Source organism: Somniosus microcephalus, chromosome 27 (genome assembly GCF_052327205.1).
Source record: "Somniosus microcephalus isolate GS21.2 chromosome 27, FLI_Smic_1.0, whole genome shotgun sequence".
Taxonomy (NCBI): domain Eukaryota; kingdom Metazoa; phylum Chordata; class Chondrichthyes; order Squaliformes; family Somniosidae; genus Somniosus; species Somniosus microcephalus.
This window is the reverse complement of record NC_141013.1, coordinates 13,485,558-13,511,258: the sequence shown is the minus strand read 5'-3', so window position 1 is coordinate 13,511,258 and position 25,701 is coordinate 13,485,558. Positions and strand designations below refer to the sequence as shown.

General features: G+C 46.0%; 1 protein-coding gene across 4 annotated transcripts in view; it reads left to right on the top strand.

Annotated features, from left to right (window-relative positions):
- The window catches only part of LOC147099985 (EGF-like repeat and discoidin I-like domain-containing protein 3), a 98,543-nt gene that overhangs the window by 47,266 nt on the left and 25,576 nt on the right, over positions 1 to 25,701 (top strand). For all 4 annotated transcript variants that reach the window (XM_085968541.1, XM_085968540.1, XM_085968543.1 and 1 more), the window contains 4 exons: positions 10,621 to 10,734; positions 13,447 to 13,628; positions 21,864 to 22,019; positions 23,109 to 23,253. In XM_085968541.1, the coding sequence (XP_085824667.1) occupies positions 10,621 to 10,734; positions 13,447 to 13,628; positions 21,864 to 22,019; positions 23,109 to 23,253 (597 nt within the window). The remainder of the gene's footprint in view (positions 1 to 10,620; positions 10,735 to 13,446; positions 13,629 to 21,863; positions 22,020 to 23,108; positions 23,254 to 25,701) is intronic.

The window sequence follows — 25,701 nt, the reverse complement described above, 5'->3', positions numbered from 1 at the left end:
GCACGGTCAGACTCAGCACAGTCAGTTCCAGCACGGTCAGACCCAGCATAATTAGTCCTGTTATAGTCTTATCTGGTATGGTCAGTCTGGTAAGGTTAGATGTGGTATGTTTACTCCTGGTATGACCAGACCCAGTACAATCAGACCCAGTACCAACATTCCTGGTACGGTCAGTCTGGTACAGTCAAAAATTCAGGTGGACTCACATTTCTGCCTCTATCATTAATATTTGGGCTGGTTCCCAGTTGGTGAAAGATGAGAGGTTCTTCAAACTGGATTTGTATACTCATCTTTCCACGATGCCAGACATTGGTCGACGATCAGAAGAAAAGTTTCCAATATTAAAAAAGTAAAACTGTAAATAGTGGAAATCTGAAATCAAAACACATAATGCTGGACATACACAGCAGATCCACCATCATCTGAATAAAGACAGTTTACCATTTCAGATGGGGATCCGAACCGGATTAATTTCTGATGAAAGGTCTCCGCCCAAAGACATAAACCCGTTTTTGCTCATTTCAGGTGCTGATGGGCCTGTAGTGAATTTCCAGCATTCTCTGTGTTGTTTTCACCCTTCCTTTTCAAATCTGTTTCTTGCCTTGGGGCCATTAATTCCATTCCTTTTCCCACACCTTTCTGTGAGCTGCCTGAAGGAGTGTTTCTGCTGAAGAGTGGAGGGGTGTTTACTAAACACGGAATTCTGGGTTTGAGAAGATTACCGTGCTCTCAATATACAGCCGCTTTTGAAAAGGGTTTTCAACAGCCTGGGAAGATGCTAGAACACCTGCTCATTGGAGAGAGGATTAAAATCTTAGCAAGGTGCTGTCTGAGAAGACTCGGCATCAGAACCTGCATTCTGCTTCTTGTCATCTCATTGTCGCTCCCACTTGGCATTTTTTCCTGACATTTCTATTCAACACGTCCCCATTCATTTTAAATCAAATATAAATTGAATTAAGCGCTTTACAGCCAATGAAGCACTTTTGCAGCCTAGTCACTATTATAATGTAGGAAAAGTGGCAGCCAATTGGTGCACAGCAAGGTCCCACAAACAGTAATGTGATAATGACCAGATAATCGGTTTTTAGTGATGTTGATTGAGGAATAAGTACTGGTCCCAGGACACCAGGGATAACTCCCCTGCTCTTTAAAATAGTGCCATGGGATCTTTTACGTCGACCTGCGAGGGCAGACGGGGCCTTGTTTTAATGTCTCATCTGAAAGACGGCACCTCCGACAGTGCGGCACTCCCTCAGTACTGCACTGGAATGTCAGCCTAGATTTTCTGCTCAAGCTCTGGAGTGGGACTTGAACTCTCAATGTTCTGACTCAGGGGCGAGAATGCTACCCACTGAGCTGTGGAATGGGGTTTGTACCAACATCCTGTTCACCCTGAAGTAAGAGTGCTACCGACTGAGCCAAGCTGACACCTTGCATTTAAATGAATCTTTATTTGGAATACAAATAAACAAAGTCTTGCGCCTACGAGCCCAGAGTGCTTTTATAAAAATGAATGCAAAATCCATATTTCTGTGTGTGGGCGACTTACTGTTGTGCAAAGGAATGAAAACATCTTATGAAAACAATTTTATTCAGAGAGCGTAAGGAATATGGTCAAAAGAATCTGTAAAATGTCCCAGACAGTAACCCTTGTGATTTACATGCCGCTGGATGCTTCAGTCGCTGGGCTGGTTGTTGCTGGGATTGCTGACCAGTCATTGATTTGGTTATACTGCATACATTGGTTTAGCGTTATGCTGGGCCAACTGACCAGTTACATACCCATCTCCCAGCTCTCTTGTCAGGGAAAAGAGAACTTTATACGTACGTGTAAGCACGTACATGCATAAACATACTCACGTTTGTGCTCACAAATGCCACACGCAGACATGCACACAGACGTAGAGACATGTGAACACGTGCATGTGTTCATACATGCATGCACACAGACAGATACACGTGCACACGTATGTAGTGTCAGCTAGTGGATCAGTGGGTAGCACCCTCACATCTGAGTCAGAAGGTTGTGGGTTCATAGTCCCACTCCAGAGACTTGAGCACAAAAATCTAGGCTGACACTCCAGTGCAGTGCTGAGGGAGTGCCGCACTGTCGGAGGTGCCGTCTTTAGGATGAGACATTAAACCGAGGCCCCCAACTACTCTCTCAGGTGGACGTAAAAGATCCCATGGCACTATTTCGAAGAAGAGCAGGGGAGTTATCCCTGATGTCCTGGCCAATATTTAACCCTCAATCAACAGCACTAAAAAATAGGTTATCTGGTCATTATCACGTTGTGTGTGGGAGCTTGCTGTGCAGAAATTGGCTGCCGCGTTTCCAACATTACAACAGTGACTGCAGTTCAAAATTACTTAATTGGCTGTAAAGCGCTTTGGGATGTTGGTGGTTGTGAAAGGCGCTACATAAATGCAAGTCTTTCTTTTCTTTACATGCGCAAGTACATTAGCGCACACACAGTCACACAAATATCTTGGTTCACCAGCATGCAGCTGCAGTTAAGTTATTAACAGGGGATATGTTTCTCTGTTTGGTACAGTATTTTAATGAAGCATGCACACTGACCTATGGGACTGGCTGGACAGCAGATTTCCAAGCTGGCCCCTCATAAGAACATAAGAATAAGAACATAAGAAATAGGAGCAGGAGTAGGCCAATCGGCCCCTTGAGCCTGCTCCGCCATTCAATAAGATCATGGCTGATCTGATCCTAACCTCAAATCTACTTTCACTCTCCATCCCACCCAAACCCATGTGATCTCCCGGGAGAGGCGAAAAACCAGATAAAAAAACCCAATGTGCCAATTTGGGAGAAAAAATCAGGGAAATTCCTCTCCGACCCATCTAGGCGATCGAAACTCATCCAGGAGATCACTCTGTCCCTATATTTTCTACAGTACTTACCTTCTGTAAGAGGTGATCTCCACCCCAGCCAGGAACAGGCCCAATTTACTCTTGAAGGACGCCTAGCTGGCAGCCTGTTCCCGAGGTCTCCACTAATCCCTGTGAATAGAACCATCTCCTGAAATCTAACACAGAATTAGAACACAAGAAGTAGGAGCAGGACCAGGCTACACGGTCCCTGGGCCCGCTCCGCCACCCACAGGGCCATGACCGATTCGAACCTAGCCTCATGTCCGACTTCCTGCCCGCTCCCCGTAACCCCTAATTCCCTTTACTTCTAGGAAACTGTCTATTTCTGTTTTAAATTTATTTAATGATGTAGCTTCCACAGCTCTCTGGGGCAGCAAATTCCACAGACCTACTACCCTCTGAGTGAAGAAGTTTCTCCTCATCTCAGTTTTGAAAGAGCAGCCCCTTATTCTAAGATTATGCCCCCTAGTTCTAGTTTCACCCATCATTGGGAACATCCTCACCGCATCCACCCGATCAAGCCCCTTCACAATCTTATATGTTTCAATAAGATCGCCTCTCATTCTTCTGAGCTCCAATGAGTAGAGTCCCAATCTACTCAACCTCTCCTCATATGTCCACCCCCTCATCCCCGGGATTAACCGAGTGAACCTTCTTTGTACTGCCACGGCACTTGTACAGGACTCACAATGCTCATAGCACCAGCAGAACAACAACATTTTGCATTTATTTAGTGCCTTTAACATAGATAAATGCCCCAAGGCACTTCACAGGGGCGCAAGGAGAATGGATGCAAGCTAAAGAAGGATATATTAGGATGGGTGACTTAAAGTTCAGTCAAAGACGTGAGTTTTAAGGAGGGTCTTAAAGGAGGAAAGGGAAGTGGAGAGGTTTAGGGAGGGAATTCTAGAGTGTGGGACCTGGGCAGCTGAAGGCACAGCTGTCAATGGTGGGGCAAAGAAGTGTGGATGCACAAGAGGCTGGAGTCAGAGGAATGGAGAGTGTTGGGGCAGGGGATGGTAGCACTGGAGGAGATTACAGAAAGAAAGAAAGACTTGAAAGACCTGCATTTATACAGCCCCTTTCATGGCCTCAGGACATCCCAAAGTGCTTTACAGCCAATTAAGTACTTTTGAAGTGTAGTCACTATTGTAATGTAGGAATACAGAGATAGGGAAGAGCGAAGGGTAGCAAAAGGGGCCACACACGCCATGTGCAGCAAATTTGCAATTCAACAGCCAGGTCCACTACACTGGGTAAACGCAACAGAGCAGAGCATAGGACACTCTCCCGGAGCCCAAATCAAGACAAAAGAACCTTTAATAAAAATAACTTATACTGAATGAGGCGGCCCTCATTCTGGGACGAACTGAATCTCTTTTTCGGCCTTCACTTCAGGTCTGATTGTTCTTCCAAGAGAAGTTCTTTGATAACGAGTTGGCTTTTGTTCTTTTCAATGGAACTGTTGGAGAAGTGGCTCTACTTTCGACTACACAACAAGCCTCTTACTGACCCTCCCGCTCCCTCCTTGCCCTGAGGGAGGAACACAATTTCTGTAACCAATCAGAGATTATCTACAGGGAGTTAATTGATGCCTGCAGGATATATATTGTTTCAAGTAGTAGATAACAGAAGAGGGAGGTATTTACAGTATGAGGTACCTAAAATACCCAATTTACGTGACTCATTGTCGCAAGTGAGAGATGGCCTCCTTCCCTGCATCTGGTGGCAAAGCACAAATAGCGCTTGTCATTTGTTCTTTCTGTGGGCCGTCTGAATTCTTGGCCTACCTGCACAGGCTGGCAACATTTTCCCACTGTCGACATCAGGGGAAGATCTGGGTCCAGAAGTGTGAGGTCCTGTGGCAACTTTTGAGCAGCTGACTGTGAACTACAGACGAGGCCTCTGACTACTTCCGCGGCCCCTCGCTACTTCCTCGGCCTCTGACTACTTCCTCGGCCTCTGACTACTTCCTCGGCCTCTGACTACTTCCGCGGCCTCTCGCTACTTCCGCGGCCTCTCGCTACTTCCTCGGCTTCTGACTACTTCCGCAGCCTCTCGCTACTTCCTCGGCTTCTGACTACTTCCACGGCCTCTCACTACTTCCGCGGCCCCTCGCTACTTCCTCGGCCCCTCGCTACTTCCTCGGCCCCTCGCTACTTCCTCGGCCCCTCGCTACTTCCGCGGCCTCTCGCTACTTCCGCGGCCTCTCGCTACTTCCTCGGCCTCTGACTACTTCCACGGCCTCTCAATACTTCCGCGGCCCCTCGCTACTTCCTCGGCCCCTCGCTACTTCCTCGGCCCCTCGCTACTTCCTCGGCCTCTCGCTACTTCTGCGGCCTCTCGCTACTTCCTCGGCCCCTCGCTACTTCCTCGGCCTCTGACTACTTCCTCGGCCTCTGACTACTTCCGCGGCCTCTCGCTACTTCCGCGGCCTCTCGCTACTTCCGCGGCCTATGACTGCATTGCTCTTTTTCCAGCTGACTGGACAGGAGTAGGGAGGGGCAGGGGCAGTAACTGCTCTCCTGTACAGTACAAAGTAGAGCCATTTTTCCCAAAATTACCATTTGAAAAGAACACATGGCAACTCGACATGAAATAACGATTTATCTGTCAATTCTTTGGGTGCTGTCTCCGGTCTCTGTAATATAACTGGGTCAAATTTAACCACACTAGACAGTATGAACGGGGTGTAAGTATCCCATGGCATTAATTGGAATATTTCACCAGCATGTTGGCACAAGTGAGTTGGTTGTGGAGATTGGTGGGACGTTGGATACCTGCAAGCGTTTCTTCAGCTGTTGAAAATCACTCACTGCGTTAAAAATGTGATCTATTTGACGTGTCTCACTCTTTAAAAAAATACACTGATCTGTGTGTTTAAATGAGTTTGCAATCTGTCTCACTCTTTAGCATCACATAAACCACACTTTTGTATTGTCCCAGTGTTATCTGCTTTGCTGGTTGAGTTTTTCCATCTTAGTTGTGCTCTTCAGGACCTCAGAGACAGAGTTGGTGAGGAAGAGGATGAATTGGAGGTTAGATCATTGCAGCCTGATCTCCTATACTTCAAATCAGCTGGTCTAAGAGATCTAAGGGCAGGGTAATTATCCAACCTGTGAACTAGGGATTTGAAGTATGCTGTGGAGAGACAGAAGGTTTGTCTTTCTCTCTCTCTCTCTCTCAACAGAAACAATTTGAATTTCACAGTCAGTAAGAAACATGACTGAACATTGGTAATCTCATCGCAGGCTGTTGCACATATACCGCTCTGTATTCTATCGAGGCCATAATGTAGACAGCTGTAAGCTGCTCGGTCACTCACCTCAATAAAGCAGCTGAAAAGGATCAATGGAACCCGGCAACAGGTGATCCCACATTCCAGGAGTTCCTTCACTCATGAGTAAGACCTTTGTAATTGGACCTGTGTGAGCTATATGTCTTTTACATTTATGAAAGATGCTGTCATTGGTTTAATCCCACACATTACTTACTACAGAAGAATGGAGCACTTTGGGGAGGGAGACGACTGGAAGAGAGGTTTCCGCTTATTACAGGGTACTACACGGGCACGGGACCAATGCAGTCTAGTTTTAACAGGCCTGTGCGACAAAAGGAATCCTTGTACTTAATGATTAAAACATTCCCTGGAAAGCTCACAGCCCAGACATTTGAACATTGAGTAAATTAACGAGAGATTGAGAGCTAATGATATGGGAATGATGGAATCGAAATTGATGTCGGGAAAATCAAGTTCCTGCAAGATCCCAAGTGTTTTGTGGATCTAATGACCTCTAGAAATATTGCAGCAATTGTAAAGCACATTAACTCTTTTAGGGAATTTAGGGAATTAAGCTTATTTAATTTACTGCCCAGCCCTGAGACTGAGGTTAAGCTCTTTTAATGAAGACTGATCTACAGAAGTGGTGCTCCTAATACCGTCCAGGGGCCATTTGCAGTGCCCACCTCCACTTTACCTGTGGCCCTTGACAGACTCTATTTATCTCTTGGCCTCAGTTCACACCCCGCCTGCCTGTGGGATGTTGCTGAGCTGAGATCCAATATCGTTCCCTTTCGGCTGTTTATTCTCCAGATAAAGGTGGCCAGGGAATGCTATTAGGAAGCAGGTTTATCCTAATTTCCATAAAAATACCTGAATGAAACAGAACTGAAAACAATGCAGAGAAGGCTGATCCTGAGAGTCAGAGGACGGTGTTATGAGGAAAGACTAGAAAAACCTGGGCCTAGAAATTCGTCTCGGGCAATGGCGCAAAATGGGTGGTATCGGATCAGCCGCCTGTTAAACGCAGCGCCGAATATTCAGTTCCACTGCAGTCAATGGAACTCAACTGGACGGTATTAAATTGGCCTGCAGTTTATTCCCTGTCGTCCTATGGGGAAGTGCCTGGAGTTTCGCTTAGCATCAGGTCACAGCGACGTGACTGAAATCTGAAGTTTACTGTGTGAGGAACCGCAGGGGAGAGCTTGTGCTCCATCACTCAATGGTGCGGCAATCCTGAGGGTGGCCCATGGAGCAAGGCAGCAGTCGGGGTTGTGGCTCTTGACAAAGCATAACATTGGCCTAAGGCGTAGGACTGCCTGTAATCATTAGTAATCACTGGCATGGAAAGCACTGGAGAGGTACCACCAACGCTGCCTCCGCAAGATCCTGCAAATCCATTGGCAGGATAGGCGCACCAACGTCCGTGTTCTCGCTCAGGCCAACATCCTCAGCATTGAAGCTTTGACCACCCTCGATCAGCTTCGATGGACGGGCCACATCGTCCGCATGCCCGATACGAGACTCCCAAAACAAGCGCTCTACTCAGAGCTCCGACACGGCAAGAGAGCCCCAGGTGGGCAGAGGAAACGCTTCAAGGACACCCTCAAAGCCTCCTTGAAAAAGTGCAACATCCCCACCAACACCTGGGAATTCCTAGCCCAAGACCGCACAAAGTGGAGGAGAAGCATCCGGGAAGGCGCCGAACACCTCAAATCTCTTCGCTGGGAGCAAGCGGAAGCCAAGTGCAAACAGCGGAAGGCGCGCACGTCAACCCAAGCACCCCACACCCACCCGCCCCTTCAACCACTGTCTGCCCCACCTTTGACAGAGACTGTAGGTCCCGCATTGGACTCATCAGTCACCTGAGAACTCATTTTTAGTGTGGAAGCAAGTCATCCTCGGCTCCGAGGGACTGCTTAAGACCGAGAAGAGAAGATAAGTAAAATACCATTTTCCTCTTCTCCGTGTTCTTGCCTTGCCCCCTCCATCTTTTGAAGGTAGTTTGGGGGCAGTTGGGTTTAGTGAGTCTCTGCTGTGAAGCTTTTGCACTGTTTAAATTGTTCCGTGTGTAAATACATAGAAATTCTAATGTTAGAATGTTGCTTTGCAATGTGCCATTGTGATTGGCTGTGATTGGCTGTTCATTAATGCAACTCTTGTTCTTACTAATAAAGGTTACAAACCTGTAGAAGATTTTAAAAATATTAATTATCGGGAAGTGGGTGTCGCTGGCAAGGCCGCTATTTAGAAACATAGAAACATAGAAGATAGGAGCAGGAGTAGGCCATTCGGCCCCTCAAGCCTGCTCCGCCATTTAATGAGATCATGGCTGATCATCCAAATTCAGTACCCTATCCCTGCTTTCTCCCCATATCCCTTGATCCCTTTAGCCTTAAGAAATATATCTAACTCCTTCTTGAATATATTTAATGAATTGGCCTCAACTGCCTTCTGTGGTAGAGAATTCCACAGGTTCACCACTCTCTGGGTGAAGAAATTCCTCCTCATCTCCGTCCTAAATGGCTTACCCCTTATCCTTAGACTGTGACCTCTGGTTCTGGACTCCCCCGCCATCAGGAACATCCTTCCTGCACCTAGTCTGTCTAGTCCTGTTAGAATTTTATAAGTTTCAATGAGATCCCCTCTCATTCTTCTAAACTCCAGCGAATATAAGCCTAATCGACCCAATCTCTCCTCATACGTCATTCCTGCCAATTATGTATTGCCCAATTAGGTATTGCCCATTCCTAATTGCCCAAGTTTTTGATACAACTGAGTGGCTTTCTAGGCCACTTCAGAGGGCAGTTAAGTGTCAACTACACTGGCATGGGACTGGAATCACATATAGACCAGAGCAGGTAAGGACATTAGTGAACCAGTTGGGTTTTCACAACAGTCCAACAGCTTCAAGGTCACTTTTACTGGTACCAGCTTTTTATTTCCAGATTATTTAAACTGAATTCAAATTCTCAAACTGCCGTGGAGGGATTTGAACCTAATTCTCTGGATTAACTAGTCCAGTAACATAACCATTACACTACCATAATCATCATCAGCGACAACAACAACAGTTAGCATGCAGGTGCAGCAAGTGATCAAGAAGGCCAATGGAATGTTGGCTTTTATTGCTAGGGGGATAGAATATAAAAACAGGGAGGTATTGCTGCAGTTATACAAGGTATTGGTGAGACCGCACCTGGAATACTGCATACAGTTTTGGTGTCCATACTTAAGAAAAGACATACTTGCTCTCGAGTCAGTACAAAGAAGGTTCACTCGGTTAATCCCGGGGATGAGGGGGTGGTCATATGAGGAGAGGTTGAGTAGATTGGGACTCTACTCATTGGAGTTCAGAAGAATGAGAGGCGATCTTATTGAAACATATAAGATTGTGAAGGGGCTTGATCGGGTGGATGCAGTGAGGATGTTCCCAATGATGGGTGAAACTAGAACTAGGGGGCATAATCTTAGAATAAGGGGCTGCTCTTTCAAAACTGAGATGAGGAGAAACTTCTTCACTCAGAGGGTGGTAGGTTTGTGGAATTTGCTGCCCCAGAAAGCTGTGGAAGCTACATCATTAAATAAATTTAAAACAGAAATAGACAGTTTCCTAGAAGTAAAGGGAATTAAGGGTTACGGGAAGCGGGCAGGAAATTGGACATGAGTCTAGGTTCGGAATGGTCATGGCCCTGTGGGTAGTGGAGCGGGCCCAGGGGCCGTGTAGCCTGGTTCTGCTCCTACTTCTTGTGTTCTAATTATGTGTTAGATTTCAGGAGATGGTTTTATTCCTGTTCCTGGCTGGGGTGGAGATCGCCTTTACAGAAGGTAAGTACTGTAGAAAATATAGGGACAGAGTGATCTCCTGGAAGAGTTTCGATCGCCTAGATGGGTCGGAGAGGAATTTCCCAGATTTTTTCTCCCAAATTGGCCATTGGGTTTTTTATCTGCTTTTTCGCCTCTCCCGGGAGATTACATGGGTTCGGGTGGGATGGAGAGTGATAGAAGATTTGAGGTTAGGATCAGATCAGCCATGATCTTATTGAATGGTGGAGCAGGCTCGAGGGGCCGATTGGCCTACTCCTGCTCCTATTTCTTATGTTCTTATGTTAAAAACAACAACAACAACTTGCATCTATATAGTGTCTTTAATGTGGGAAAAACATCCCAATGCCTTTACAGAGGGAAAAAGCAAAAGGAGCTGATATATGGTGTGAGAGTTAGGAGACTGTGACCAAAAGCTTGGTTGAAAAGATGGGTTTAAAGGAGGCTTAAAAATTTGGAGAGAGAAATAGAGAGGAGTTTAGGGAGGGAATTCCAGGTAGTGGGTCTGAGTGCCTAAAGGCGCTGTTACCAATGCTGGAGCAAAAGCTGGTGGAAGGGACATAGTTTGCGGTGTTTTTAATAAAGTAAATATGAACAAATATTCAATCTATTTTGTTTTTCAGATATCAATGACTGTGCCTCCCAGCCGTGTAACAATGGCGGGCACTGTGTGGATCTGGACGGAGATTACTCATGTAATTGCCCGTCTCCGTTCGTAGGGAGAAGCTGCCAGCTCAGTGAGTATTTGTACTGCTCATCAGTTCATAATGTTTATGTTGAGTGGGCACTGGGAGGGGCTGTGGGTTGGATACTTTCCTATTCGCCTCTGGGACCTGGGTTCAAATCCACGCCAGACAGAAAGGATGGCAGCTTTCCCGTCTACTAGCTACGTGGAATGGGACTGGGATTTCACTGCAAAAAACTGCCTGGCGTCTGGTAGAAATTGTCAATCTTACTCAGGGTGTCCTGTGTGAGAAATAGAAATGAGTGCAATAGGGGGCGCTCTCCTGAATCCTTAGCAGGTTTGTGTACAGCTCAGGGAGAGGACGCAGAGGGATCGTTTCTTGATACCATATACCGTAGGTTGCGATGGTGTACCAAGATGATTAATCCATGGTGGATTGTGAACTTGGTGATGATACTTGGAGTGATATTCAGCTAATTACCACAAAGTTAAGTACAGATGAAGGAGGCCGTTCAGCCCATCAAACTCATCCTTCCACAGAGATCTATGATGCCCCCCATTCTCCATTAATGAGGTATTGCTGGGACAGAGTAGAGAGGGATGCCTAAAATGGCAAGTGTTTCATTCCCCAGTACTGCCGTCCTTCTTGATGAGCACCAAAATGATCTTGTATTGATCTAAGTATCTTTGTGCTTTTTTTTTTACTGCTTCAATGCACTTGAGTTAGGATGGGGGTGGGGGTTGGGGCGGTAATCAGCTCTGGTTCCTTCGCCTGATTATTAACTAGTGATTCCTGCTGGAAAGCCTGCATGTGTGGATGGCAGTTGAGGGCAGGGTCGAGTTCGGCTATGATGCCCTCCATTGTCAAATAGCCTGCTGCCACTCAGCAGCAAGAAGAGCTGACTGAGGTACTGGAGGACAGTTGGCACTTGTGGACTGTACCCCAGCCTAGAGGAGGGGAGACATTTTGGATAAACAACATACAACTAGGGGAGAAGTGAAGGGCTTGGAACAGCTCATACTGAAAGTCCCCATTAACAATTCTTATGTGGTTGTATACTTAATTTTGCTTGTGGGGTCTACAGTTTCTGCCATGTTTTTAACATTCATCCATGATAATGGCCGTGGCGATGTAAATGCTGCTCAATGAATCAAGTTCCTTCTCCTAGTCAGCTATGGCTTAGTTGGTAGCACACTCACCTTGGAGTCAGAGGTTGTGGGTTCAAGAGACCTGAGCACATAATAAAACTAGGCTGACTCTCCAGTGCAGTACTGAGGAAGTGCTACACTGTCAGAGGTGCCGTCTTCCGGATGAGATGTTGAACCGAGGCTTCGTCTGCTCTCTCAGGTGGACGTAAAAGATCCCATGGCACTATTTCGAAGAAGAGCAGGGGAGTTCTCCCTGGTGTTTGGCTAATATTTATCCCTCAATCAACATCACAAAAACAGATGATCTGGTCGTTACCACGTTGCTGTTTGTGGGACCTTGCTGTTTGCAAATTGGCTGCCGCGTTTCCCACATTACAACAGTGACTATACTTCATTGGCTGTAAAGCGCTTTGAGACGTCCGGTGGTCGTGAAAGGCACTATATAAATGCAAGTCTTTCTCTCTTTCTAGTCTATTGTGGCTCTGAATTACCTTCCACCACCTACCCAACAAACTTAGAAAGAAATGTAAGTGGCAGCAGTTCTCTCACCTGCACATTTCCTTCTGGTTCAGAAGTCTGATCAGGAAGGAATCTGCCCTGCTATTGGGGTGTGGGTTTACTGAGACAATGGGTTGTTAACTTTGCGAGCGATTGGAATGTAGAGGAGCCAGATGGAAAAACTCACAAGCATTGTGCTGTTAGTTTGCCCTTCAGTATAAACTGTGTTAGCATTGGGTTTGTCTATCCTTTCTGTCTGGAAATTTAGGTAACAGTCAGCTCTTTTGCAAAGAAAAGGCTGACACTTGGTGACTGCCTTGCCCAGTGTAGTACTGAGCCATACAGACCATGAACATCCCAGGCCCAATCTTGCATTAAAATAAAAGAAAGCAAGATTTGCATTTATATAGCAACTTTCATGACCTCAGGACGTCCCAAAGTACTTTACAGCCAATGAAGAACTTTTTGAAGTATAGTCACTATTGAAATGTAGAAAACGCGGCAGCCAGTTTGTGCACAGCAAGCTCCCACAAACAGCAATGCGGTAATGACCAGATAATCTGTTTTTGTTATGTTGATTAAGGGATAAATACTGACACTGAGGCGAACTCCCATGCTCTTCATCAAAATAGTGCCACAGGATCTTTTGCATCTACCTGAGAGAGCAGACGGGGCCTCGGTTTAATGTCTCATCCAAAAGACAGCACCTCTAACTGTGCAGCACTCCCTCAGCGCTTCACTTGAGTGCCAGCCTAGATTTTTGTACTCAAGTCTCTGCTTGAACCCACAGCCTTCTGACTCAGAAGCGAGAGTGCTACCCACTGAGCCGTGGCTGAAATCAAGACTCATCGCACTGTCTCCAGCTTATTTTTTTTCCCAGAACCTCAGAACTGCTTCCCTCCCTCAGCTTTCCCTTTCCCCTGCCATCTTCATGCTTTCCAAATCCAGGCTGGGTATCACGTAATCAGTGCCGCTTCCTGCTTTTCCTTCCCCCAACTCTTCAACCTTGCTGGTGTCCTGCATTGCGATCCTTTGGCCCCTCACCAGGGTTTGGCAATAATTTTAAGAAGTCTCACTCTCAATTAATCAGTGGTTTCCTTTGACCTCCTCGTTTCAGCCTGTGCAAATGTACTGGGGATGGAGGGAGGAGCAATAGATGACCACCAGATCACTGCCTCCTCCGTGCACCTGGGATTCCTGGGCCTGAAACGCTGGCGCCCAGAGCTGGCACGACTCAACAACAAGGGAATTGTGAATGCTTGGAGTATGGCAACCTTTGACCTTAACCCTTGGTTTCAGGTACTGTGTCTGAGAGAATTTTTCTACTAATGGGATGACAGGAAACTCTCTAATGGACCAAGGCATGTCAGTAGACTTGGCGTTCAAAATGTCCAACCAATTGCGGACCAGCAACCAACAAAGCCAATAAAATGTTGAACTAGAAAATGCTGGAGATACTCAGCAGGTCAGGCAGCATCTGTGAAGAGAGAAACAGAGTTAACGTTTCAGGTCGATGGCCTTTCGTCAGAACTGGAAAAAAGCTGGAAATGGAACAGATTTTTAAGCAAGTGTGGGAGCTGGGAAAATGGGGAGGGGCTGAAAGAACAAAAGGGAAGGTCTGTGATAGGATAGAAGGCAGGAGACAGTCTTAACCTCTCCTGCGTTCTATCCTATCACAGACCTTCCCTTTTGTTCTATCATCCCCTCCCCCCTTTCCCAGCCCCTGCACTTGCTTAAAAATCTGTTCCATTTCCAGCTTTTTTCTAGTTCTGACGAAAGGTCATCGACCTGAAACGTTAACTCTGTTTCTCTCCTTCACAGATGCTGCCTGACCTGCTGAGTATCTCCAGCATTTTCTGTTTTTATTTCAGATTTCCAGCATCTGCAGTATTTTCTTTTTGTAAAAATGTTGAACTATATCGGCAGACAGTAAGGTAGTCACGATCAAACTGTACAGTGTTCTGATGAGACTACACTTTGAGTATTACATAGTATTTACAGCACAGAAACAGGCCATTCGGCCCAACAGGTCCATGCTGGTGTTTATGCTCTACACCAGCCTCCTCCCACCACTGCAATTAAAAACAGAAAATGTCTGGAAAAGCAGGTCAGGCAGTATCTCTGGAGAGGGAAACAGAGTTAATGGGCCTTGGTGTGTGGGTGCGCCTGCTGTGGAGTTTTACAGCAGGATCCTGGCCCAGAAGGCAACCTGGTTGACAGCCTTGGCTTCCAGTCGGGCAGGGAGCACTCCGGAGTGAACCGCAGCCCCAGATAAGGAGACTGCAGCTGCTAGTGGGAGTGTTGCGAGGCTTCGATCCGCGACCCCGGGACCAGGGTTTGACCCAGGGTGTCTGTAGTGTCCGTGTGTAGATAAAGACACTGAAGACAGGGGTTGGTTCATAGGTATTTACTAAGCAAGTCTGGGGGGGGGTTTCTAAAGGATATACACAATACACAGGCTTATATAGCCCAAGTGGTAATTACCGGCATTACGCACACCTGGGGCTCTTAAAGGCACATACACCATAAAAGGCACATACACCACAATTCCTCCCCTTCTAGCTAACTAGTACATCATATTTTAAGTAATTATTAATTACATGTTATATGCAAAATAATATACATTGCTGTATTAATTAATTATAAGTTAGTCTCTCAGGAGGCTTCCTGACTCGGTCCGGATAACGCCTCGGGGGTGTAGTAGTTTCTGGTGGTGTAGTAGGTTCTTCTGGCTAGGCTGATTCGGCTTGAAGGCCAGTGTCGGGTTCATCGGGCTCCAGTATCACCGGATCGGAGGTAGATATGGGTATCTCTACTTCGTCGTTAGATGTATAGAGTGGTGGTGTAGGTTGTCCCTTTTCGGATGACTTGATGATTTGGTCAGCATGGCGCCTTATTATGCTGTCTCCGATGTCCACGGTATACATCAGTGGTCCTAATCGTGTGCAGATAGTTCCAGGCTGCCATTTCTCGGTACGGTAGTCCCGGGCCAAAACCGGTTGGCCTATCTGGAAGGCCCTAGTTGGCCTTTCATTCATGCCCTGAAACTGCCGGTTCTCCACGTCCCTTCGGATGTTGGGCTTGACCAAATCCAGCCGGCATCTTAGGTTTCTATTGTAGAACATCATGGCGGGTGTTTGGTTAGTAACCATATGCGTTGCATTCCTATATGCAAATAAGAAGTTATCCACCTTGTGCTGAAGTTTTATGTCTTCATTACCCATGGCCTTGATGGCCTTCTTGAAGGTCTGGACAAACCTTTCAGCCAATCCATTGGTGGCGGGATGGTATGGGGCGGACGTGTAGTGCTTTACCCCATTGTTCTTTAAGAACTTTCTGAATTCTTCGGACACAAATTGTGATCCATTATCAGAACATATCTGCTCCGGCAGCCCATTCCTGGCAAATATGGTCCTTAATACTGTGATGGTTTTTTCCGTGGTGGTGGAGGACATCTTTATTACCTCCGGCCACTTGGGGTGTGCATCAACTGCGATTAAGAACATTGAGTCCATAAATGGACCAGCAAAGTCGATGTGCACCCTTTGCCAGGGAGATGAGGGCCACTCCCATGGATGTAGAGGGGCCTGTGGCGGAGCATTTTGGACCTTCTGGCATCCTAGGCAGCTCTTGGTCATGTCTTCGATGTCTCCATCGATACCTGGCCACCATACAAACGCCCTAGCTAGGTTCTTCATTTTCACTCCACCCAGATGCCCCTTGTGAAGCTCCTTTAGCACTTTATCCTGGAGTTTGGGTGGAATCACCACTCTGGATCCACACATCAAGGTTCCTCGGCACACTGACAGCTGTTCTCTTCTTTGCGAGAATGCTGGCAACAGTGGTTCGCCATGTGCTGGCCATCCCTTCACTGTTAAATCGTAGACCCGTGAGAGAGTAGGGTAATTTCTTGTCTCCCTTTCAATGGCAGAATTTGTCACCGGTAGACATTCCACTATGGTAGAGTGGAATATCTCTACTGGGTCTACTGTAGGTGCCTCTTCTATCGTTGGCAACGGTAGGCGTGATAAACTGTCAGCATTCCCATGCTGTTTTGACCCTTTGTATTCAATGTTGTATTGGTGTGCCCCTAGAAAAAGGGACCGCCTCTGTAGTCTTTGTGCCGTCATAATGGGGACACCTTTTTTAGGGTTGAATATGGAGATGAGGGGTTGATGGTCAGTCAGCAAGGTAAATTTTTGTCCGTGTAGGTAATGGTTGAATTTCTTCACTCCCCATACCAGGCTGAGTGCTTCCCTGTCTATCTGGGCATAGTTACGCTCAGCTGAGTTTAATGAGCGTGACGCAAAAGCTATCGGCCGTTCCGAGCCATCAGGGAATCTATGGGACAATACCGCTCCTATGCCGTAAGGGGATGCATCGCACGCCAGTCTGATTGGTAGTGATGGGTTGTAATGAGCCAAAATTTTCTCGGATGTGATTAAGTCTTTACATTTATGGAAGGCACGTTTACAGTCTTCGTTCCATTTCCAAATCACTCCTGTCTGTAGAAGATCATTAAGAGGGTGTAGAATAGTTGATAAGTTCGGTAAAAATTTATGATAGTAATTTATTAATCCCAGGAATGACCTTAATTGTGAAACATTTTCAGGTGCTGGGGCTTTTATAACTGCTTCAATTTTTTCAGGTGACTTATGCAACCCTTCCTTATTAATTATGTGGCCACAATATGATATCTGATTTTGGAAAAATTTGCACTTGGGGCGATTTGCTCGTAGGCCCCGTTCTTTCAGCCTAGTGAGCACCTGCTCCAAATTGGCAAGGTGCTCGTTGTCGTTTTCTCCTGTTATAAGGATGTCGTCTAGGTAGCATTGAGTCCCCGGAATCCCTTGCAGGACTTGCTCCATAGCTCTTTGCCAGATAGCTGGAGCTGATGCTATTCCAAAAACCAGTCGATTGTACTGGTACAGGCCTTTGTGTGTGTTTATTGTGAGATACTTTTTAGAGGTCTCCTCAACCTCCATCTGTAGATATGCCTGTGCCAAGTCAATTTTTGTGAAACGTTTCCCTCCGGATAGTGAGGCGAAAATATCTTCTATCCTCGGAAGAGGATACTGTACCGTGTGAAGGACCGGGTTTACAGTCACCTTAAAGTCCCCACAGATGCGAATTTTTTTCTGTTCCTCAGAGTTATTTTTCAATGTTTTTTTCATGACTGGAACGATGGGTGTTGCCCATTCGCTCCAATCTATTTTGGATAATACGCCTGCCTTTTCCAAATTCTTCAGCTCTGCTTCGACTGCCGGACGTATTGCGTATGGCACCGGTCTTGCCTTAAAAATTTTTGGAATTGCTGTATCTTCCACTTTTATTGAGGCGGTGATGCCTTTCAAGGTTCCTAGTTTCTCTTGAAACACTTCTTTGGCGTTGGCCAAGATGTCTTTTAATCGTTCAGGTATGATGTCATCATTGTTTTTTTCTTTACTGGTCACCGTCAGTGCCTGAATGGAGTGCCAGTCTAAACGTATCTTGCTTATCCATTCCCGTCCCAACAACGGTGGACCACCATCTTGTAGAATGTATAAATACAACTTTTGTATTTCTTTGCTGTTGTATACCACAGGCACCCTTATTTTTCCTTTGGGGTAGACTTTCTGCCCCGTATATGTTTTTAAGATAATGGATGTGTCTTTTAGAGGTATATGCGAAAATAGCCTCTCGTAATCTCGTCGATTTATTACGGTTAGAGCTGATCCTGTATCTAGCTCCATTTTAACTGGGGACCCTGCTATTGTGAGGGTAACCCAAATGGTTTGGTAATCCTCTTTGGCAAGTACATTATGTAATTTGAGACAGCTTAGTCTCTTGTTTCCAGAGTCGCTATCGCTATTCTGGTCTTCGGAGCTATTGTCCGTCATCATTTGTACCTTCCTGTACTTTTCTTTATTGATTTTTTGTTTTCTGTCAGTGGATTTATTTTGTCCAGATTGGCATACCCGTGCAATGTGTCCAATCTTACCACATTGCCTGCATGCTTTGCCCTTGAACCAGCAGTCCCTCTGGTTATGGGTGGATCTGCCGCAGCGATAACATCTTCCGAACTCCTGTGTCATTTTATGGGTGCCGAAGTCCTGTGTCTCTTGTTGTATCTCTGCAGCTCCTTTTGCTGCTGCTTCGTATGATACAGCCATACTGAAAGCTTTGTCCAATTTTAAATCTTTTTCAGAAAGCAGTCTTTTTTGTGTTCCTTCACTTAAGAGACCGCAAACAAATTTGTCTCGAAGATAATCCGATAGTCCTGCTCCGAATTGGCAGTACTTTGATAGCTTTCTTAATTCGGTTAGGTAATCAGCGTTACTTTCATTCTTGTGTTGATTTCTCTTGAAGAACTTGAATCGTTCCGCTATCAGCAGCGGTGTTGGATTTAAATGCTCCTGCAGGGTATCAACAATTTCTTTAAAAGTCTTGTCCTTTGGTTTGGCTGGAGTGATTAAATTTCGTAACAGCCCGTATGTCTTCGCGCCCATTAAGTTCAGAAGTACTGAAGCTTTTTTTTCATCTGTTATTCCATTTGCAGTGCAATAAACCTCTACTCTTTCCACGTATGTGGTCCAATCTTCTATTTTGCCATCAAAAGCCTCAATATTACCAGATTTAGGCATTTCAGAAAAGATATGGCGCTTCCCGCGCTTTTTTTTTCTCTCTCTGTAGCAACGATATGGCGCTTCCCACGCTTTCCCGCCGCTGCTACCGATAACAACGCTGTTTTACTGTGGTTTCCGTTTATTCACTGTTGGAGACTCGTTCCCGATGGAGGTCTAAACGCTGACCTGCTTGCCGCGCCGGCCGTCTCTCGAGTGCACCCTCCCAGTCCGTTATTGCTTGCCTCCGATTTCGCTGCCTGTCTCAGCTGTAGAGCCCGCCGCTGGAGCTCCAGCCTGACGCCCAGGAAGGATTAGCGCAGTACCTGTCACCAGCTTGGCCAGCTGGTGAAACCACAGTTTCTCTTACTTCCTTGAGTCTTCTGGACGCTGGAGGAATCGATGTCCTTGAGGTGCTGCCGAATTGCAGGTAAGTCCGTTTCCACTTCGTCGCCACTGTAGTGTCCGTGTGTAGATAAAGACACTGAAGACAGGAGTTGGTTCATAGGTATTTACTAAGCAAGTCTGGGGGGGGTTTCTAAAGGATATACACAATACACAGGCTTATATAGCCCAAGTGGTAATTACCGGCATTACGCACACCTGGGGCTCTTAAAGGCACATACACCATAAAAGGCACATACACCGCAGTGTCCAATCCCTGACCCCAGGAGGAGGGTCCGATCCCTGATCGCAGGGTCTTTATTGGGGGGGTGTTCTGATTGGGAGGGGATGGTGGTCTGATTCAAGGGAAGAAGGTAAGCTTGGGGGGCCGGGAGAAGCACTCCTCCTCCTCCTGGCCCACAAGCAGTGCTGTAAAGGCACTCACCTTCTCCCCGAAGCTGTCCTCGCCTCTCTTCAGCTGTCGGGCTTCCCAAGGCCTGGGAAGGGGATTGGCAATGGCTGCAATGCTCACTTCAAACATATACAGCTTCCCATGGCTATATTGTATGATGTCTATTTCTTTTCCTGCCTATAATAGTTTACTGGTCTGCTCGCCATGTATTACTAGGTACTAGTAATCATGTACTGTGATTTGCTTACTCATTGTCCAGAGCATTGGTCCCTCCATGGCCTAGTAGGACCCTATCTCTGCAACCTCCTCCAGCCCTGTCTCGGTTTGACCCTTCTGTTCTTCTGACTCTGATCTACTCTCCGTCTATTCCCCTCAACCCCGTCTTCCAAAGCAGAGACTTCAGCCATCATGCCGCTGCATTGTGTAGTTCCCTCCCCAAACCCCTCTGCCTTGCTAGATCTCTTCCCACCTTCAAAAGGCCCTTTTTTGACTTTGGATTTGGTCACCGACCCCACCTATCATCCCAACTCCTGGTTGGTGTCCAGTGCCATTTGTGAAGTCCCTTGGAATGGTTCACTACATGAATATGACTGCAAGTTGTTGCTGTATTAGATCTGAATGTGTTTCTCATCCATTTAAAAGGTAACATAATATTTGATCCATCCTGATGTCAATCGTCTAACGTCACAGTTAAGGCACAGAAACATAACATTAAAGTCTGGCCTTGCTGTTATTCATCCTTTTAAGCCTAGGCTTTCATGAATGTAATTCCAATTTGCCTGTCTACTGCATTTCTTCAAAGCAATGAATGCACTTAAAGCCAGGAAACCCCTGTGCATCCATGGCCCCCTCTCATATTTATTGCTTGTGTGGATAGGTGTGGACTCGATAGTGATACCCTCACCACTAAATCTGACAGCTTTCATATTCAGACTCATAAATCAGGAATGGCCACTTGGGCGAGGTACTAAAGAGTGGCTATCTCCTGTGAAAGCATACCCCAGCAGGGGTCACTGGAGCTAGAACCCCACAGGATTTGCCCCCCTCTATAGATCGGGTACATTGAGGCCAAGCATCATGCCCCACTGCTGCCCAGCAGACATCAGCTATCTCAGTACTGACCAGAGTTTGAACCTGGGACCCTCCTGGTCTATATGGTTCAGTAGCACACTGTTGGTGCATTTACAGACTGAGCAACCAGCATCACTTCTTTCAGTCTTTTACAGTTCCAGGATGCGAGGGGAAGACAAGTTTTCAGGACTTATCCAGAATTCCCTTGTAGCTTGTAAATCACACCTGGAGTATTGTGCACAGTTTTGGTCTCCTTACCTAAGGAAGGATAGACTTGTCATAGAGGGAGTGCAACGAAGGTTCACCAAACTGGCTCCTGGGATGGGGGGGATTGTCCTATGAGGAGAGATTGAGTAGACTAGGCCTATATTCTCTAGAGTTTAGAAGAATGAGAGGTGATCTCATTGAAACATACATCATTCTTACAGGGCTTGACAGGGTAGATGCAGGGAGGATGTTTCCCCTGGCTGGGGAGTCTAGAACCAGGAGTCACAGTCTCAGAATAAGGGGTCGGCCATTTAGGACTGAGATGAGGAGACATTTCTTCACTCAGAGGGTGGTGAATCTTTGGAATTCTCTACCACAGAGAGCTGTGCAGGCTCAGTTGTTGAGTATATTCAAGACAGAGATCGATAGATTTTTGAATAATAAGGGAATCAAGGGATGTGGGGATAGTGCAGGAAAGTGGAGTTGAGGTAGAAGATCAGCCGTGATCTTATTGAATGGCGGAGCAGGCTCGAAGGGCCAAATGGCCGACTCCTGCTCCTAATTCTTATGTTCCCTCTATAGTGTTGTAAAATGGCCACTGAAGCAGCACTAACTATAGTCACATCTCAGTACCTGTTCTCTCCTTTAACACAACACTGTACTTGATCAGAAATGTCCACTTTTACGGAGGGGGAGGGGGGAGAATCTACCACTCTTGCACCTTGAAAAGGGTGGGGGTGGGGGGGTGGGTTGGGCCTGTAACCTTTGAATTAAAAGGTCAAGTTGCAATACAATTACTTGTTTTGAAGGAAGATGTTTTTTCTCGTTCACCCGAAAGGTTACATTTCTGTTTTGCAGGTGAATTTCCTGAGAAAGATGCGAATTACCGGGGTCATCACACAGGGTGCCTTGGCAGTAGGGGCTCCAGAATATATCAAAGTGTTTAAAATTGCTTACAGTGTCGATGGAGTAAACTTCATCACTTTCAAAGGCAGCAGGAATAATAAAGAAAAGGTAAAGTGCAAATTACAGGGATCTTTATTAAAGAAGTTTTCTTCAAAGGCCTTAATGGGCAGGGCCTTGGGTAACTTCTACAGTTAAAAAGGATATATATCACAAGATTTCAGATAGGTTCAGATAAAGGCCAGTCAGCTCACTGGATCTCATCCATACAGAATCCCAGTAAGTAGTCAAATACCCTAAATGCTATAAAGGGAGATATTGTTTGTTGTCTGATGGCCCACTTGGTAATAATGCTACCCTGTGTGGTCTTTCGCATGCGACGTTAAACCGAGTCCCTCTCTGCCTTTTCAGGTGGACGTAAAAGACCCCACAGCACTATATTGAAGTGGAGCCGGGGAGTTCTCCTGGCCAACATTTATCCCTCAACCAACATCAATAAAACAGATTATCTGGCCATTATCACATTGCTAATTGTGGGACCTTGATCTGCACAAATTGGCTGCTGCGTTTCCTACATTACAACAGTGACTACAATTTCAAAAAGTACTTCACTGGCCGTAAAGCGCTTTGGGAGGTCCCAAGGTCGTGAAAGGCGCTATATAAATGCAAGATCTTCTTTTACTGAGCCATTCAAGTGAAGAACCTCTCAGGTTTAATCGCTGGTCTTTCCGCACTTAGTTGATCTCAGTGGGGCGGTGCTGGGGGGGTTCTACAATTGGCTTCAGTGATGCTGGGCTAGAATGGTGGAACCTCCTAGTCACTGTTCAGTGATCACTGCTGGCCAAGTGTGTGCATTTGGATATTGGTTAAGGGTGGGGGTCAAGCTTGGCTGTAATGTTGCCCGTGGTCAAAATACCTGCCAGCACTCCTTTGTCTAAGCTCACATTAAAGGGATGGCCACTCGGGTGAGGTAAGACAGGGCAGCCAGTGCCTGTGGAACTCTACCCCAGTGAGGAGTCAGAGGAGGGGAGACATTTGGGGGGGAATAACAACACAAACTTCACTGTGCCTTACTATACTCCTCCCTGGCACCCAGATGTAGGAGCCTTTCTCCAATTAGATTTTGTATTTTTTAGAATTCGGTAATTTATCAAAGCCATTTTAATTGACCAGGATTTCCTCCTTTTCTTGTTCCCACAGTTATTTACTGGAAACTACGATAACAATGAACAGAAGAGGAATCTGATTGACCCACCCATCATTGCCCAATACATTCGCCTTATTCCTGTGGTGTGTCAGAGAGCCTGTACACTGCGCATGGAGCTGATTGGTTGTGAATTGAACGGTAAATCTTAGATCAAGGCTGGGATTAGAATTGGCAATTCTGGGATTTGGTACTGGGGGCGGGAGAAGGATGGAAGGGGAGATGATTCCCATGCCAAAAAACCTTTGGGGGAGGTGGGTATTGGAAAATATCCTCATCATAGCCCAGCTGTTGTTGCATCAATGCAGGAAACAGCTTTAACGAGGGTTTTAGGGCAAGGGGAATAAATATTGTAGCATCCTGTATGTTAATACAAGTTCCTGGGCAAGAGGTGGTGTGTACTCAGATAACAAAGCATGTGGCTAGCATGAGATTGTTGGTTAGAATTACATTGTTGGTTAGTGTGACATAGTTAGTTAGAGTGAGATTGCTGCTTAGCTTGATGTTATTAGTTCATAGAATCATAGAGTACAGACGGAGGCCTTTCGGCCCATTGTGCCTGTGCCGCCTTTTTGGTAGAGCTATCCAACTCGTCCCACTCCCCCACTCTTTCCCCAGAGCCATGCAAATGTTTTCCCTTCAAGTATTTATCCAATTCCCTTTTGAAAGTTACTATTGAACCTGCTTCCACCACCCTTTCAGGCAGCGCGTACCAGATCACAACAACTCGCTGTGTGAAAAAATGTTTCCTCATGTCGCCTCTGGTTTTTTTGGCAATCACCTTAAATCTGTGTCCTCTGGTTACCAACCCTTCTGTCACTGGAGGCAACTTCTCCTTATTAGAGTAACATTGTTGCTTAGTGTGAGACTGTTGGTTAGAGTGAGACTGTTTAGCCTGACGTTAGTTAGAATGACCTGGTTAGTTAATGGGAGATTGTTGGTTAGAGTGAGACTGTTTAGCATGACATTAGTTAGAATGACCAGGTTAGTTAATGAGAGATTGTTGGTTAGAGTGAGGTTATTGGGATACAGTTTGTTGAAATTGTGACATCTTGAGACATAGTATATATTTATATATATATATATATATATATATATATATATACAAACAGCACAACATGGCCTCCGGTAAGAACTGTACTGCATATGACTTTATTAGTATATACATCAATAGTCCACCAGGTGGCTCTGTTATACTTCTCCCTCCTTATTGAAGAAGTTTGCGGTCCAACGACAACTGACGTTTCTTTGGATTTGGATCCAACATTTGCTTGATGAGGGCACGTTTGACAATTTATACTGTGCGCTCTGCTGCACCATTTGAAGCAGGGTGGTACGGTGGAGCTTTGTTATGTTTCATACCGTTTCTGCTCATGAACTGTGCAAACTCTTCTGAACAAAATTGCGGCCCATTATCAGACACAATTTCTTCTGGGAGGCCGTATGAAGAAAACAATCTTCGCAAATTGTCTAGTGTTTTGCTTGTTGTTATTATCCGCATCAGAAACACCTCTACCCACTTTGAGTGACTATCTATCACTATGAACAATTGCTGTCCTTCTAGCTCAGCAAAATCTACATGTGACCTTTGCCACACTCTGGGAGGCCATTTCCATGGCTGTAATGGTACTGGTGGTGGTTTCTTGCTCACCGATTGACATGTTGTACACTGACTGACTATGTACTCTATCTCTTTATCTAAACCTGGCCACCATAAGTAACTGCGTGCAAAGCTCTTGGTCAAGCACATTCCCAGGTGCTGGTCATGAAGATCTCCCAACAATTTAGACCTGAACCTATTTGGGATAACCACTCTTGCTCCCCACATGATACAATCTTTAGCCACTGACAATTCATCCCTATGAACAAAGTATGGATGGATATCTTCCTCTGATACCTGGTTTGGCCATCCATTTGCTATGCACCTTTGACATAATTGGGTCACGTTTGGTTGCCCTACCAATCTCTTCAGCTGTGACTGGCAGCTCATCAATGTATGAGAAATAGAACACTTCTTCCTTATTGGGTGTAACTTTTGATGGGGATGGCAACCTGAACATAGCATCAGCATTGCCTTGATCAGCTGATTGTCTGTACTCAATGTCAAACGCATACGCTGACAAAATCAAAGCCCATCTCTGCATTCGGGCTGCAGCTAAGGTTGGAACTGGGGACTTTAGTCATAGAGTCATAGAGTCATAGAGTTTTACAGCACAGAAAGAGGCCCTTCGGCCCATCGTGTCTGCGCCGCCCATCCATCCCTGTCCAGTCTAATCCCATTTTCCAGCATTTGGTCCATAGCCTTGTATGCAATGGCATTTCAAGTGCTCATCCAAATGCTTCTTGAATGTTGTGAGGGTTCCTGCCTCCACCACCCTTTCAGGCATTGAGTTCCACATTCCAACCACCCTCTGGGTGAAAAAGTTCCTCCTCAAATCCCCTCTAAATCTCCTGCCCCTTACCCTGAATCTATGCCCCCTTGTTATTGACCCCCCCACTAAGGGGAAAAGTTCCTCTTTATCTACCCTATCTATGCCCCTCATTATTTTGTACACCTCAATCAGGTCCCCCCTCAGCCTTCTCTGCTCC